This window comes from Bubalus kerabau, chromosome 5 (assembly GCF_029407905.1).
Source record: "Bubalus kerabau isolate K-KA32 ecotype Philippines breed swamp buffalo chromosome 5, PCC_UOA_SB_1v2, whole genome shotgun sequence".
Taxonomy (NCBI): Eukaryota; Metazoa; Chordata; class Mammalia; order Artiodactyla; family Bovidae; genus Bubalus; species Bubalus kerabau.
The window spans coordinates 108,618,268-108,635,564 of record NC_073628.1 but is presented as its reverse complement, the minus strand read 5'-3'; the positions used below and the strand labels follow the sequence as shown (position 1 = coordinate 108,635,564).

At 41.5% G+C, this 17,297-nt stretch overlaps 1 protein-coding gene across 13 annotated transcripts in view; it reads left to right on the top strand.

Annotated features, from left to right (window-relative positions):
* Nucleotides 1-17,297, top strand: part of PRDM2 (PR/SET domain 2) — a 135,667-nt gene that overhangs the window by 15,497 nt on the left and 102,873 nt on the right. For 6 of the 13 annotated variants that reach the window (XR_008714979.1, XR_008714978.1, XM_055582633.1 and 3 more), the window contains exon 2: nt 4,859-4,932. The exons of 2 other annotated variants lie outside the window; for them this stretch is intronic. Coding sequence is in view for 5 of the 11 variants with exons in the window: in XM_055582633.1 (XP_055438608.1) it covers nt 4,924-4,932 (9 nt within the window). In the remaining 6 variants the exon portion in view is untranslated. Of the gene's footprint in view, nt 1-3,892; nt 4,224-4,858; nt 4,933-5,729; nt 5,814-17,297 lie in introns of those variants that run through there. 5 more of the 13 variants (XM_055582640.1, XM_055582641.1, XM_055582638.1 and 2 more) reach the window with 3 other exon arrangements.

Here is a 17,297-nt window from a genome sequence, read left to right as displayed (position 1 = left end):
TGTAGGCTTCACAAGTCTACAAAGGACAGATACGACAGTTTGATGTGTTATATGTAGTGCATTAATGTTAGTCTGTAACTTTCTTTTGTTTGATCTGCATTATCTCAGATGATGTGATAGAAGTATGGCTGGGCCTGCAGGGATGGTCTGACCCCGGAACTGCCTGTTTGTATGGGGTTTCCTGCATATTTCTAGATTTTCTGGTCTCTGGCTACCATGTCAGATGACAGCAGCTTAATAGTTGTTCAGATTGTCTTGATCTCCTAAGGGACCAGTATTTGAATAAAGACCCTCCTAATTATTTTATTGTTGCTGTATTCATACTGATTATATATAGTTAAATCATCTTTATGATATTACTAAATTAAATATTTGTACAGATGATTTGTCCTAGAATTTGGAAGCAGTATCTTTAAAAGTTAAGTACATGTATGTTATTAAAACCTTCGATCAGTAAAATCAAGATCAAACTTTTAGTTTTCTAAGAGTATGTGCTGTTAGTGAAGTATATTTGGTGATAGAAATTCACATGCTCTAAATTTGTGGATCTGTCTAATGTAGTTTATCTGAAAAACATCAGCAGGTGGAATGGAAGGAAATGTAGACATTTTAAAGAAGTTTTGGTCAGGCATAGAAATCCAAACAAGAAACTAAGAATCTATGGTCCCAAAAGTCCAGGATTTTAAGTTTTTCATTATTTACTACTGGAAAATTGGAGGCACTTAATTCTTAAGCATTTTATTTAAAGTTTGATAGAATTCCTCAGTTTCAGTGGTAGGTGTGGAAAGATTCCTCTCGGCCGCTATACTGGTATGATTGATACTTCAAGTTACTGTGTTTGATAAAACACAGACCCTGAGATAACTGTGTTAGAAAGGTAGGTATATAAATCAGTGCTGTTCAAGTCAACACTGAATGTAAAAGTTATGTAGAACTGCCATGCACTTCCACAGGGGTTTTGCAATCCTGGAGGAATTTAGGGAAGTTATTCCAATAACAGAGTTTAGAATCTATAGTTGCTTTAAAATGTATTATCATGGTGCAGCTAGTACATGATTACTACAGTTCAGAGGTTCTCCACCAGAAGGGGGTCTGGGGATGTGTGGCTCAGAGGGAGCTGCTGGCATTGATTTCGCAGTGCAGAGCTAAGTGGCCTTAATGAAAGGGACAGTCTTGCACCGGAGTGAGTACTCAGCTCCAAATGCAATGGTCCTGTGTTGAGAGACACTGCCAAAATCTTAGTTCTTTTCTTGTAACATCTCTTGTTTTTAATATAGTTGAATATCCTAATTTAAAATATCATTTGAGAAGTCAGTGTTAGATTTGTGATGTTTTTCATTATTGTAAAATATTTTAGATATATAATCTGATAATATTGTTAGTCAAGAGAGAGAAAAAAAAAAGAGGGTCTTGTTTTTAGCAATTAGGATTAGAAGTGATAGAGAGGAGGGTCCAAGCATACAGCATCAAGAATAAATAGTGAACCCTTAAAGATGTTAAGGTCTTTCTAGTTTTTGGAAAGAAATGATATTGTTGCTGCTATTTAGTCGCTAAGTTGTGTCTGACTCTTTGCGACCCCATGAACTGTAGCCCACCAGGCCCCTCTGTTCATGGGATTTCCCAGGTAAGAATACTGGAGTGGGTTGCCATTTCCTTCTCCAGGGAATCTTCCCGACCCAGGGGTTGAACCCGCATCTCTTGCGATGGCAGGCTGGTTCTTTACCATTGAGCCACCAGGGAAGCCTGAAGAAAGGATGCTGCTGCTGCTGCTGCTAAGTCGCTTTAGTCGTGTCTGACTCTGTGCAACCCCAGAGATGGCAGCCCACCAGGCTCCTCTGTCCCTGGGATTCTCCAGGCAAGAACACTGGAGTGGGTTGCCATTTCCTTCTTCAGTGCATGAAAGTGAAAAGTGAAAGTGAAGCTGCTCAGTCATGTCCTACTCTTAGCAACCTCATGGACTGCAGCCCACCAGGCTCCTCCATCCATGGGATTTTCCAGGCAAGAGTACTGGAGTGGGTTGCCATTGCCTTCTTCGGAAGAAAGGATGAATGCCATCTAATTTGGACAGAGAGGGAACAGACAGTGTAGAAAATCAGATTATTATTAACTCATGTAACAATCTGAATTACAAGTTTTTCATTAAAAAGTTGAGATTCATTGAAATAAATGAAAGAGTAAGATGTTTTAAGTACTTTAATATTTTAGCTATTCATTTTTAGATGTCACAGTATCTGAGTTGTTTGGTTTGTGCCTGTGAGCTGGCAACTATGAAAGGGGAGGAAAAGGGAGGGAAAATGTATTAAATAAAGAGGGAAAATAAGTGAAAAGCAGATGGAAAGAAGGAGATAGCTTCTCAGAAAATGGCTGCTGTATCCTTCCATGTCCTTAGGATGAAAACCCTGGTGTCATCTTTGACTTCCTCTTTTTTTTTTTTCATACATGGCATCAAATCTGGCAGCAAATCCTGGGGACTCTATTTTAAAAATAGATCAGGATCTGCCGACTTGTCACAACTCTGCTGTGTGGACCAAGGCCCCATCATCTCTTGCCTAGATGGGGACATTAGCCTCCTAAGAGGTCTGCTTGCTTCCACCCTACTCCCATATAGTCTCCTTTTAAATCTAAGTCACACTAGGTCGCTTCTGCCACCGTAAGCCTCCCAGTGGCTTGCCATCTCTGGATGAAAAAGCTGTAGCCGTTCTGGTGGACGGTGCTTACCTTGCAAAGCATATGTTTCAATCCGCCTCTCCTGTTCCCCACCCCACTCTGTGCCATTGTGTCCTGCACTTGGCCTTTTGTCTGCTGTGTACAGTCTTCCTCCTCACGATGCTTTTCCTCCCTCCCTTGTTGACTCTCAGCTCCTCACCTGCTTTCTCAGTGAGGCCTTCTCTGACCATGTGATGGATTCACTGGCCAGTGTTGAGATGGAGATTATAATCCCTGTCTCCCTCTTCAGGTGCCTGTTTTCCTCTAAAGCACTTTGATTATCTGACATACTACACGTTTTGCTTGCTTATTTGTTAGAGGGCAGGGATCTGTCTGCTCACTGCTCAAAAGTAGAGCCTGGCGTGTAGTAGGTGCAAGGTGAGGCAGGAATAAAAAAGCTGGTGAAATATGGTTCAGAAGCCATAGCAGAAACCAAAGTTACTGAGTAATTTTAGCTTCCTTGAATCTCTGTCATTAGTTGAGAAACTAACCTTGTGAAAATTAACTGAGCTGGTTTATGTGACGGTAGCCCAGAGCCTGCTTGTCTTAGAAGAAGCTTCCTAATGATAATCAATGATTCTTGTGAGAAGGAAAAGACGGAGCAAAGGAAATGGTAAAACATCTTTCCAAAGATCTTTCTCATTAAAACATTTGCATTTTACTACAGGGTTTTTTTCCTTCCCCTCCAAAGCTAGTTCTTCATGGCCAGTGTTAGTAAATCCATTTATAAAAGTGTAGTGAGAGGGTAGATGAAATCCCTGCCATTTCTTTCACTCCTGGGTGCCTCAGGTGTCACCAGGACCCTCCTGGTGGAACTGAATAGCCATAATAGAAAAGGCTTAATTTCAGTGAAGAATATGTATGCTAAGGAAGGACATGTTAAATGTATGTGAGAAAGATGCTGAATATTATAAAGTTGAAGGAATGAACTTCATGGGTTAATTACCAGTTTTCTGAAATCATATTCACTGCATATTTACTTCTGCAGAGTGTATATTGATTTGGCTAGCGCTGAGCTTTCTAACAAATTGCAAGTTGTCAAATACATTACCTGTGCCAGTTATGAATAAAAACTAGTTCAGGTGACTAGGCCTTAACTTAAATATAGTGCCTTTGATTGTTAAAGGTGTTCAGGTGAGTGTGGCTAAAGACCTCAAGGAGAAAAACCTGAAATAATCCTTATTAATGAAACCGGGAGAAATATCAAAGCACTGTTCTTGATGATAGGGGGCAGGCAGTATATTTTAGGATGAAGAATGTCCCTAAGTTATAATTTCCTGGGGTATTAGCAGTTAGAACATGAAGTACAACGTAAGTCTTGTGCGTCTAGGAAAGAAACATGAACGTAGGTAAATCCTGAAGAAATAGAATTCTGTTTAGTGATGTGTCTCCGTGCATGATGAAAACAAGACTGTTACAGCGGCAGGGCTCCTCTCATGATCTCCATATATTATGAGTGACTCCTAAGACAGAAGGTGCGGAAAGGACCGTCTTCAGGGCTTGTTCTCTAGAAACAAGTATGTCATTTGCATTTGCAAGAAATAATTCTGTCTTTCCATTCCTATACTATGGATAAATCGAAGAAAAATTTTAAAGGAGTAATTGTAGTTCTTTCCAAACAGCTTTTATTAAAATATTTGCATTTTACTACAAAGTTTCCATTCTTTTTCTCAAAGAGAAATCTCCACGGAAATGTTAGTAAACTCACCCTTTCTACTTCAGGAACTTGAAAAACAAAATAATGTATAGGGGTCTAATTGTGTTTGTATTCAACACAGTATTGATATAAGTCAAAGAAGAACCTTTACATTGCTTAATAAATTACTCAGCACTGCTTTGTGTTTCTACTAACAAAGCTAATTTATTTCTTCTTAGGTATGCTTCAGTTCCAAAGCAAAAATCTGATGTCATTCTAATGAGTCTGCTTTCAATTGTAGAGTACAATGAAGCCCCAGTAAAGGATAGTAAGACATCTATTTTATTGTAGATAATAAATCTGCAAAGTAAGTTCTTAGCGTAGATTGAAGTTGATCTAGCATGGAGTTGCTTTATGAATAGTCCTTTGAGCAGACTCTACAGTTCTCTATGTGGTTTTAAATCACTGTAAATTTGTAGGCAGGTACATATCACAATTGTCTGTTTTTCTTTTTAGGGCTCATGTAATCAAAGAAGTTTCTTTGTTGTGTGTATCTTTTCAGAACACAACAGGAATTGAAAATGAATCAGGTGAGTTTAAAAATAAGAATTTATACAAATACATTATCTAGATGTTAGTCCAGTTCTTAATTTTTAAAAGATAGTAACACACACCTTCATTCCTCTTAGATTTTTCTTTCTGTTGCTTAACACCATTCGTTAGTTCGTCATTTTCATAGTGTGTGTGTTCGTGGAATGGAGTGTGCATTGTCTTGCGTGAGTTGGCGTTTCTGTGGCATCTTAGGGCCTCAGTTCAGGCTTCCTTTTTCTTTGCTTTCCCTGGTGTTATTTTGTTTTTGTTTTGAAGCTTATTAAGCTTCCATTTTTAGTGCTTTTTATTTTGTAATAACTTGTTGGTTGCAAGGAGAAAATTGAAAGTTATTTTTAGAGACCAAAGCTGAATGGGAAACTTTAAGCCTTCTGTCCTTTAAAAACCAATTTAGAATAAAAACAAGAGGATGGATATTGAAACATAAGATGTGTTTCTCCCTACAGGAGGGTGTGGGGTTACCTGGAGATTAAATAATTCTGTAGCCTTAAGGGTGTTCTGATAAGTAGAACCAGTTATGTAGATTTTATATATTCTAAAGTAGGATTCTTGTTTTCTAGTCTTAATATCTTTTCACTTGCAGTTACAGGAATGTATGGATATTAGAAGCGTTCTCTCTTGACATCTTTATAAAACTTTTTTTTTTTTTAATATGAAGGAAAGAACTTAAATATGTGAAGTCTGTAATTTTTGGTGCTTAGCTTAAAGCTCTCAGGCTTGAAAACATTTTGTACTCCTTATCAACTGAAACTTCAGACACCTTTTTTATCCTTTACAGGTGCCTCTTGCTGGAGATCACAAGTCCAATTTCATTAGGTGACCAGGTTTAATACATTCAGGTCCTCTGTTGGGATTGAGAGAGGTGAAATTTTTGGAATGGATTCTTTTGATTTCTTTTCATTACTTTCTTTATCAAAAATTTGTTGATTTTAATGCAGAGGACCATACATCATAAAAAATGAATCTGGCGAACACATGGGGCACATGGTTTCTATTATTCTTAAAGCTTGCAGATTTACTGACATGCTTTTGAAGGCAGATTATTTTTGAAATGGTGAGATGGGGGAGGGAAAAAGAGAACAGAATGGATTTTTTTCATAGTCACTGTTCATCAAAGTTATGTGCATATACATGTCATAAAGTTCATTTATTTTCCTCTTTTAAGATTGAGTCTTAATGCTGACCTTGTCTCCTCATGGAACTTGCTTTTCTACTGTCTCAGAGCTGTTGTTAGAGGAGCCTTGATTCTGGACTGGAATGATAGTCAAAGCTTCCAAAGCAGAACCTAAATATTGACATCACTTAGGTTGCATCACTCTTTGGCGTCATTTATTTCAGGTGGCTAGCCGTACTAAGCTAGTAATATTTTATTTAAAGTATATTTAGACCTGTGTGACACCTCACACTTTTGCTTTAATATTGCAGTTATATCAGAAGAACTTGCATTTAAGGAAAGGCCACATGCCGTTCAAAGAGTTGGAGCAATAACCAGTTCTTTTTTTGGCTTTTTTACAATTTCTTGTAGAGAACTCCCTTTGATGCCAAATATCAGTGGGAAAGGGTCCTCTTATGTTTCTAATGGCTAGTGCATTTCTGATTTGGGTGTAACTTTAGTGGTCTGGTAGTGATGAAACTTTTATTTGGATTATAAAAATGTCCACTTTTTATAGTAAAATTTTCAGCATCTTTAGTTATATTCTTTGAAGAGTATTAGTCTCATGATACTGAGACCTGATTATTATATCATGACATACAATCTGTGAGTATTTTTCAACAACTGTCCCATCTCCATGATTTTTAAAAATTAGGAATTGTTTCAGGACATTTGCTGTTTTTCCCTCTTGTGTTTATTTTTATTTTCAGCCACTGAAATTGAGCAGTAAGTGCCTGAAAAGCCTCAAAATAACTACACAAAAATTTAGATATTAAGCAAGTTTTAACTTGAACAGGGTTAATTTTTAATGAAAATCTTGATGATGACTTTAGGGTTAGATATTTCTCTCTAGGGCCTGGTCAACATTGCTTTGGTGAATCTTATGGTTGGTATCTAAGTTTCTAAGACAATATCATGGAGTCTGTCATTTATACATGCCTGACAGCTGAGTGTTAGGGACTGAAGGATCCTTGGAGTCAGCATACCATATTGTTTACAAGGGAGTCCTTTAGAAAAAACCACCGAGTACAAAGCCTCCTGGCATTTTAAGCACTGACTGTTGAAGCAGTGTTTTGAACTGCTGTCTTATCAATCAGTATTCCAAGGCTTTGCAGTTGTAGCAGGCCAGGCTGTATTTCCACCCTCAGCCCTGGGATCGACAAAGCTCTAGACCCACATGCTCTTTGCTTATTTTCTCTTTATGTCTGTTCTCAGCACTTAACCCTTTCTTACTGTTTCTTATCTTCCTAATTTAGAACCCAGCCTTTCCAGCCATTGTCTCCCCTCACTCTCCATTTTCTTTTCTTTCTACTTTCAAATCATAGTTACCTTTGCTTGCTTCACTATCATTCCATACCCATCCCTGTTAACTTTGAGATGTTCTACAATTCTTATCTTTTCTTAGATTTTTCTAGGAGAAACCAGAACTTTATAAATGGCTGTCCCAGAGTTTAGAATGCTTTACTTTCTAGAACATCCAGGGCCACCAAGTTCCATAATATAAATATGTTCATAGTGGCTTAAAGTAGATGTGCTAAAGTTTAATGCCACTTGCTATCTAGTGAGCACTTAATCAACATGCCAGGCACTGTAGTGTGTGTTACATATATATTATCTCAACTCAAGTCTTTGCAGCCACTGTATGAAGAGTGTGGTGGTTTGGTCACTAAGTTGTGTCCAACTCTTGTCTAACTCTCTAGGAAGAGTAGGTATTATAAGTATTTTATGGATGAGGACATTAAGCCCAGAGGCCCATGATCTCTCAAATAGTAAGTGACAGAGCTTTGAGTCACACCAGGCTGGTCAGATTCCACAGCCCAGGTTCTCGATTCCCATGCTATACTGCTGTACTGGTCAGGATGAGCTGTGTGATGCTGTACTTACAGACAGGCAGCTCCAAAATCTCAGCATCTTACACAGCAACTGTTGATTTCTTGTTCTTGCTAACATCCAGTGTGGATCTCAGTTCAGTTTCAGTTCAGTCGCTCAGTCATGTCCGACTCTTTGCGACCCTATGAATCGCAGCACTCCAGGCCTCCCTGTCCATCACCAACTCCTGGAGTTCACCCAGACTCACGTCCATCAAGTCAGGGATGCCATCCAGCCATCTCATCCTCTGTTGTCCCCTTCTCCTCCTGCCCCCAATCCCTCCCAGCATCAGAGTCTTTTCCAATGAGTCAACTCTTCGCATGAAGTGGCCAAAGTACTGGAGTTTCAGCTTTAGCATCATTCCTTCCAAAGAAATCCCAGGGCTGATCTCCTTCAGAATGGACTGGTTGGATCTCCTTGCAGTCCAAGGGACTCTCAAGAGTCTTCTCCAACACCGCAGTTCAAAAGCATCAATTCTTCGGCGCTCAGCCTTCTTCACAGTCCAACTCTCACATCCATACATGACCACAGGAAAAACCATAGCCTTGACTAGACGAACCTTTGTTGGCAAAGTAATGTCTCTGCTTTTCAATGTGTTATCTAGGTTGGTCATAACTTTCCTTCCAAGGAATAAGCGTCTTTTAATTTCATGGCTGCAGTCACCATCTGTAGTGATTTTGGAGCCCCAAAAAATAAAGTCTGACACTGTTTCCCCATCTATTTCCCATGAAGTGATGGGACCAGAGGCCGTGATCTTCGTTTTCTGAATGTTGAGCTTTAAGCCTGCTTAAGAACCAAGGATGACCGAGGCTTTGTGTCAGTACACATGTCTTTTACTTAATTGGCCAAAGTTACTCTATGGCTACATCTAATTTAAAACTCAAGAGGGGAAAGCAGTGCAAACCCATCATGTGCTTAGGAGGAGAAGAGAACTGTACTATTTAGGTAGAGCCCCAATGATTTTCCCCTGCTTTATCGAGATACTGTTGATGCATAACATTGTGTGGGTTTAAGCCCTAATGGTTTAATACAGGTGTCTTGATGACTAACTTATTGAGTCACACAGTTTTTTTTAAGAACCATTATATAACTCATTGTTATGAATATATGAAACTTTCTGTCAGTATAATAGATTTATGATTTGCTGTTGTTTTAGTTGCTGTCGTGTCCAACTCTTTGTGACCCCATGAACTGTAGCATGCCAGTCTTTTCTGTCCGTGGGATTTTCAAGGCAAGAATACTGGAGTGGGTTACCATTTCCTTCTCCAAGGGATCTTCCTGACCCAGGGACCTAACCTGTGGCTTCTGCCACGTCTCCTGCATTTCAGGTGGATTCTGTACTGTTGAGTCACCGGCAGCAACTTAATATATTGATCAATCATCCATGGTATTGTCAGTAATGAGTAGCAAAGCAATTCAGCCTTCCAAACTTGTTCTAAAATTTTACATACTGAAATAAGCTTTTAGTCACTGATGCTGCAGATCCAACTCTTAGAATTGTGATAAGCTGTCAGAATAATGGAAAGATCCAGAGTGCATTACTTTAGCTGTTCTGAATGTTCTCTCATCCCCTCTTTTGTCCTGCATAGACTGCATCCCATGTGTTGTGAATTCTGCCTGCAGGGAACTAGACAGGCAAGGGCTATGCTTTGTAACTTATCTTCTCTTAGAGGGAGACAGTTAAAAAGCAGGATGACAAACAAGATAATTTCACTTAGTGAAAAGTGCTGTGAAGACATTGAAATAAGGTAGTGTGATAAAGAATGGTGCGTGATGATGGGGGAAGGTTCTCTGGATTACATGGTCAGGGAAGGCTGTTCTGAAGAACTGATTAATAATAGAATAGAGACTCAAGTAATAACCAGGAACCAGATGTGTGTAGCAAAAGAAAGTTATTGGCAGTGTGAACAAATAGTGAGTGCATAGACGGGAAGGTGAGAATGAGCTTGCTGGTTCAAGGAACAGAGAGCAGCCGGGGCTGGTGCTTGGTGAGCCGTAGGGACTCTGGATAGGATGAAGTTGATGTGAGAGGTGAGGGCCAGTTCTGTAGGGCTTCCCGGGTATTTTCAAATGGTAAAGAGTCTTCCTGCAATGCAAGAGACCTGGGTTCAATCCCTGAGACAGGAAGATCCCCTGGAGAGGGGTATGGTAACCCACTCCAGTATTCTTGCCTGGAGAATTCCATGGACAGAGAAGTCCAGTGGGCTCCAGGCCATGGGGTCACAAAGAGTCAAAGATGACTGAGTGACTAACACTTTCACTTCACTTTTAAGAGCCATGAGAAGTTATCTTTTATTCTGAATGCAATGAGGGGGCCTTCTCTGGTGGCACAGTAGATGGGAATCTGCCTGCCAATGCAGGAGACATGGGTTCGATCCCTGGTTCAGGAAGCCACATGCATCAGAGCAACTAAGCCCATGTGCCCACAACTACTGAACCTGTGCTGTAGAGTCCAGGAACCATAGCTACTGAGCCCATACACCTAGAGCCTCTGCTCCACAGTAAGAGAAGTTAACGACAATGAGAAGCCTGCACGCAGCAACAAAGACCCAGTGCCACCAAAAATAAACACATTAAAAAAAAATAAATGCAACGGGAAGCCACTGGACAGAGACATACTCTGATTTCCAGTTTTTTAGAATGTCACTTTTCCTGCCCTGGGGAGATGAGACTGTTAGCGGGCAAGAGTGTGCTAATATGTTTGTTCACTGCTGCTGCTGCTGCTAAGTCGCTTCAGTCGTATCAAACTCTGTGCGACCCCATAGACGGCAGCCCACCAGGCTCTCCATCCCTGGGATTCTCCAGGCAAGAACACTGGAGTGGGTTGCCATTTCCTTCTCCAATGCATGAACGTGAAAAGTGAAAGTGAAGTCGCTCAGTCGTGTCTGACTCCTAGCGACCCCATGGGCTGCAGCCTACCAGGCCCCTCCATCCATGAGATTTTCCAGGCGAGAGGACTGAAGTGGGTTGCCATTGCCTTCTCCGTTTGTTCACTATTAATACCATACTTGAGGACAGTTTCTTCAGCTGGACAGCCTAATGGACCTGTCAGCCTTCTGAAAGAGGGCACTTTTTAATGTGTTTTTGAAATTGTTTGACTGCTGTTCTCTTGCAAAGATGGTGTATGTGATTTTCTTGTTCTTTATCTTATCTGCTTATCCTCGCTGCAGTTTCACTCATTCCTTAACCAAGTACAATTTAATGCTATTTCAGGAGACTGAAGCTCGTTTTATTTTTTTCCCCCAGCATCTAGAACAGTAACCAAGAATATTGTTTGCAAGTCTAAACAAAGAAGAATTGTTCATGGAATTGGAGTGTTTTAATACTCTCTGATTCAGATGTTTTTGCTGGTGACAATTGCTGTGGTGATTAGTATTAGTCTGCTGTGCAGGAATATGTGAATATTTTTCAAGGTTTCATAGTATTGTGAATATACTATGTTGTGTACTTAATATTAAGGGATATTGAATCTGAACTCTCCTGTTGCCTACTGCTGTTGCCCCCCGCCCCCCAACCTCCACCCCAGTGCTGGTTTTGGTCAAATTGATATGTAAGAAACGAGGTGCTTTAATTAAATAGGTTAAAACTGATACAGTGACTTGCAATCAATCTCTGGGTGAAGTGTATAAAGAGTTACTGATAGAAATTTAAGTGAAATGTCAGTAAAGCTTGTTTCTTCTTATACTTTTAAAAATAAAGACATTAGTATGAGACGGCACATGCAGTCTTATGTAATAGCAGCCAGTGCCACTGCTCTGCTATGTACTGAACCCAGTGACTGTTTATCTGAGACTGTGGAGAGAAGGTGGAGCAGACTGATTCCAGGCCACATGTGGTATTGGATCAGACCTGTGGTCATTGTGAGGACCAGAGTGGACTTTACTTAGGGAGATGGGACATTTTTGGAGGTTTTGGAGCAAAATAATGCTTGACTTGGGTTAAAGAAAAACCTTGAAAAATTTTTTCTATGGCATTGACTTTTTTTATTTATTTTCTTTTTTGTTGTTGTTTAGTCACTAAGTCACATCTGACTCTGTGATCCCATGGACTGCAGCACATCAGACTCCTCTGTCCTCCTCTGTCTCCTGGAATTTGCTCAATTCATGTCCATTAAGTTGGTGGTGCTATCAAACCATCTCATCCTCTGCCGCCTCTGTCTTCTTTTGCCTTCAATCTTTCCCAGCATCAGGGTCTTTTCCAGTGAGTTGGCTCTTCTCATCAGGTGTCCAAAGTATTGAAGCTTCAGCTTCATCAGTAGTCCTTCCAGTGAATATTTAGGGTTGATTTCCTTTAGGATTGACTGGTTTGATCTCCTTGCTGTCCAAGGGACTCTCAAGAGTCTTCTCCAGCACCACAGTTCAAAAGCATCAGTTCTTGGTGCTCAGCCTTCTTTATGGTCTAACTATTACATGCATTCATGACTACTGAAAAAACCAAAATTTTGACTATATGGACCTTTATTGGCAAGGTGCTGTCTTTGCATTTTCATAGGCTCAGTTTGTCATAGCTTTCCTTCCAAGGAGCAAATTTCATTTTAGCATGATTTAAAGAGAGACTGTAGGATTCACTTAGTTATTTTACTTTAAAATCAACTTTGAGGTGTAATTTACGTATAGTAAAATATACTCATTCAAAAGAGTGTTGACAAATGTTCACACTCATGTCACTACGCACCACTCTCAATATATAGGGCGTTTTCATCACCCCCAAAAGTTCCTTCTTGCTGCTCTGCACCCCTCGGCCTCCACCCCAGGTGACCACTATCTTGCTTTCTGTCCTTATGGTTTGGTCGTCTTCTGTTCAAGACTTTCAGGTAAATGAAATCATATAGTGTATGTTCCTTCGTGTTTATCTCCCTTTGGTCAGCATATGTTTTTTAGATTGATCCATTTGTTCTGCATATTAATGGTTTATTTATTCCTTTTACAGGAAATCTTTTATGGGAGACCATCTAACCATCTAGATAAATCTGTTCGTAATATTTCTAAAGATTTGGTGAAACTGTGGGATGGCTGCTATCTTTCATTTTTGATGTCTCTCCTGATTTTTTTGTAATCCTAAAAATATGTATGGTGTAAAATATCAAAACCACTTTTGCATTGTAGCATATCATTAATTTAGAATTTTATTTTTTGTAGGTAACTCTAAATACCAGTTTGATGTTAAAGACTTAAAAAAGCCTTCCCCAAGTAAAGTGATTCCAATCCGTTATAACTTGAACCTCAATTAGAGAACGTGTAGTTCAGGCAGCTAATGCATTGAATGATGACAGCACTTAAATCTCACTTAGAATCATGTATTCTACTAGGTAAATAGCAATTTTTATAAAATCCAGGACGTTGTCTTTTGGTTAGAAAATGTTAGGTTATTTCTGAAATTTGAAAAAGAAATTAGCCACTCGAACAGCATTTCCTTACATAACTGTGGAGGGAACTATGACAGAAGGCTTATCTTTCTTCTTGTTCAGATGTTAATACTTCATTAGAGAAGGTTACAGGGTGGTTCAACTCTGCCTCACCTTTGCTGTCCTGTGACCCATATTTCTCCTTCAGTCCTGGCTTTGCCTCTCCAGCTGTCTGAACTTGGGCAAGTCACTGCCTTCTCGGTGTTTGTTCTCACCTGTTAAATAGGGATAGTAGTGGTTCCCATCCCATGTGGGCAGGAGTAAGAAAGCAGTAAATGTGAAGCACTGAGGCTTTATCACATCTTGTCACTCCCCTGCTCTAAACCCTGCAGCGCCCCATGCTTCCCAAAGGCTGGTCTCTGAACCTTGGTGGTGAAGGTGCTGCAGCATCTGGTGGCGGCCGCCTCTGCTTTCTCCTGGCTCACTCTGACCTGACCTCTTTTGGTTCGTAAACTTGCCAAAGCCTTTGTCTCCTCAGGATGTTTCTCTGGAATGCTTAGTCCTCCCACATGGCTCATTCTCATCTTTCAAGACCAAGTCTCTGTATCATCTTCTCTGAGATGTGCCTGCCTCACCCCCAGCTACCCTAACTAAAATAGAGTTCCCTTCTTATCTCTGATTATCACAATGAGATGATTATCAGAGTTCACTGGTCCCGGTGGGAACTCCCCACTAGTCTCCTGCATTGGCCGGTGGGCAGGACCCCGCCTCCTCCTTGTTGCTTTCTTCGGTTCCTAGGGTAGCGGGTGCTGGCATGAGGGGCACCAATTGGACATCTGTTGGAAAAGTGGGAATTGCTGTGCTATTTCAGGTTTAACGGATGGGCAGTGGGCATTGGAGGGAGGGATCAGATACAGCAGATTTTAAAGGCTCACCAGCAGTCTTTGACTGTTGACCTCCCTCCGTTCCCTGAACCTTTTCCTGGCCTTTCTGACACACGCTCCTGGTACCCCTCCTGCCTCTGGGATGTCTTTGTCTAGGTCTCCTCTGCTCCTTTGACCCTGAAACAGTGGTGTCCTGAGGGCTGGTCCTCACCATTCTCTTGCTCTCTGCTCCCCAGTCTCATCCACTTCCTTGGACTCTGTTACCAGCTGAGTGCGTCTCCTCTTAAAGCCATCATGGCTCCAGTACCTCCTGGCACTTGACTGTCAGACACTTGTTTGTTTGACTGCTCGCAGTGACCACTGCTCTGAGCTAGGCATCTGTGCTGGGCTCTGGGTGTGAGGCAAGTGAAACAGACCTGCGCTGTGTGTCTGGGACCTGTTTGCTAGAGAGACCATCAACCAGGCCAGACTGTAAGTGTGTCAGAGTATAGTGTGCAGTGAAAGGCAAGAGTGGGAAGCAGGCCTGATAGGGACCCTGCTGGGTAGGACTGTGGGGACAGGCTTCCTCTGGGTAGGGAGGGGCGTAGAGTGTACACACACACATTCACACATACACATACTCCCTTGGGAATCCCCAGGCCTTTTCTGAGATCGCAGCAGCTCCACCATCACACAGACACACACACACACAGAGACACATACACACAGACACAGACACACACACACACTTGTTTGGGAATCCCCAAACATTGCTGAGATCGTAGCAGTCCCACCATCTGGGGCTTAAAAGCAAAGGGTAAGAACTCTGTTTTCCTTGTCCATTCTTACAGGAGCCCAAATGGGACAACAAGCTGTTGCCTTTAATATACCTCAGTTTGTTCTAGTCTCTTTTACTTGTTCTTCTTTAGTGAATAGCCATGAAACCCTTAAAAAAAGCCAAACCCTTGTGCCTGTAGGGGAACAGCCCCTCCCATCGTACTTAGGAAGCTGTGGGGGGTGAGGGGGCCTGACTGTGGCTCCGGCCTCCTCCCTGATCCTCTTGTCACCACACACTCCAGTCCTCTGCCTCTTGGTCCTGAGCTAGGAGGTGCCAGAAGGTCAGGGGTGGTCTTCCTTAGTCCAGCCATCCTCAAGATTTTTGTATATGTCGATTATATATTTTGACATTTCCTGTGAAATTGAAACAGATTTTAGGGAGAAATAGGTTCACAGGAAATTGTAAAAGTATTAATAGTAGAGCCTTGTGTGGTCCTTTGCACTCAGCTTCCCCTGATGGTAATGTTTTTACTCTAGTGCAGTATCAACACCAGGGAATCAACATGGTCCCGTGATATTAGTCAGACTATAGGCCATATTCGTGACTCAGAATATTGAAAACACAATATGAATGAAAACATCGCACATTCCATTAGCCAGTGGAATGATGACATCATCATATGTCAAAGGCTCCAGAAAACTCCCCTGTACACACCTGAGAGTCAGAAAGGCAGGTGACATCTTAGTATGATTATAAAAATGGCCCTGACCGTATGGATGCCCAAAAGGGACTTTCCAGGCATCTCCGGGTTGCAGTGATGGTTTAGTAGTGAAAATGTGGACACCTGTATGGGTTTACTTTGGCTCCATGACTCTGTGATTTGGGAAAATTACTTGACCGGGCTCCTCTGAGGCATGGTGTTTGAGAGTCTTGCCCCTGAAGCTGACTGTTCAGGTTTGAATCCTAGCTTTGCCACTTACTGGCTGTGAGCACAGTCAGGTTTCAGTTTCATCTGTAAAATGCAGTTATAGCAGGACCCACAGCTGGGTGGTAGTGTAAAGATGACATGAGGTGCTGCAGAAAGAGCTTGGAGTTGTGCCTGGTTAGTACCCTAAGTACTGTCAGCGTTTGCTGTGAATATGGTGAGGACTCTCTGAGGCCATGTGTGGAAAGTGTTTGGTAGTGCAGAATTTGGCCCAGAGGAAGGAGCAAGAGTCCTGGTCCCTGGGCTGCCACCATCTAGCCTGGAAGGTCACCCTTGGTCAGAGGAAGAGTATTACAGGAAAGCATAGAGGACCTTTGAGAGGCTCTGCAGCAAGGTCAAAACTGGAGACTCCAAATACCTGTAAGGTTTTTTGTGTTAGAAAGCAGAGCAGGAGCAGTTCCTCTGCTGGTGGTCTTGAGGAGGAGGCCTGGGTCAGCTGTGTTAACTGACTCATTGGGAAAGACCCTGATGCTGGGAAAGATTGAAGGCAGGAGGAGAAGGGGACGACGAAGGATGAGATGGTTGGATGGCATCTTCACTGCCAGCATGTGCCAGCACTCGGGAAGTGTTTGTTAGTGACCGAATGATGGGCAGGATGCTTGTGGCAATTGATTGGGGCAGAGAGGGGATACTGACTTTCTTTGACTTTGAGATAGGAATTTGTGACATAGAATTAAGGAGATCAGTTAATAATTAATAACGACGTAGCTTACTATCTTAATCTTACTATGGTAAATCTGATACTACCATTCCAGATCAGTTCACTGATAACTTGTTTCACTAAGTAGGGAATTCAAGGGTTCTTATGCTTTCTGTTACATAACAGGTAAGTAGAGAATCCTCATAGTTTCCACTGTATTTGTCACAGTGATCAGTGTCAGAAACCTTTGAAATGGGCCTGGGCCTTGATTCTGGGCTATTTCAAATCCTAAAAGATGATGCTGTGAAAGTGCTGCATTCAATATACCAGAACATTGGAAAACTCAGCAGTGGCCACAGGACTGGAAAAGGTCAGTTTTCATTCCAATCCCAAAGAAAGGCAGTGCCAAAGAATGCTCAGACTACCACACAGTTGCACTCATCTCACACGCTAGTAAGGTGATGCTCAAGATTTTCCAAGCCAGGCTTCAGCAGTACGTGAACTGTGAACTTCCAGATGTTCAAGCTGGATTTAGAAAAGGCAGAGGAACCAGAGATCAAATTGCCAACATCCATTGGATCATCAAAAAAGCAAGAGAGTTCCAGGAAAACATCTACTTCTGCTTTATTGACTATGCCAAAGCCTTTGACTGTGTGGATCACAGCAAACTGGAAAATTCTTCGAGAGATGGGAATACCAGACCGTCTTACCTAC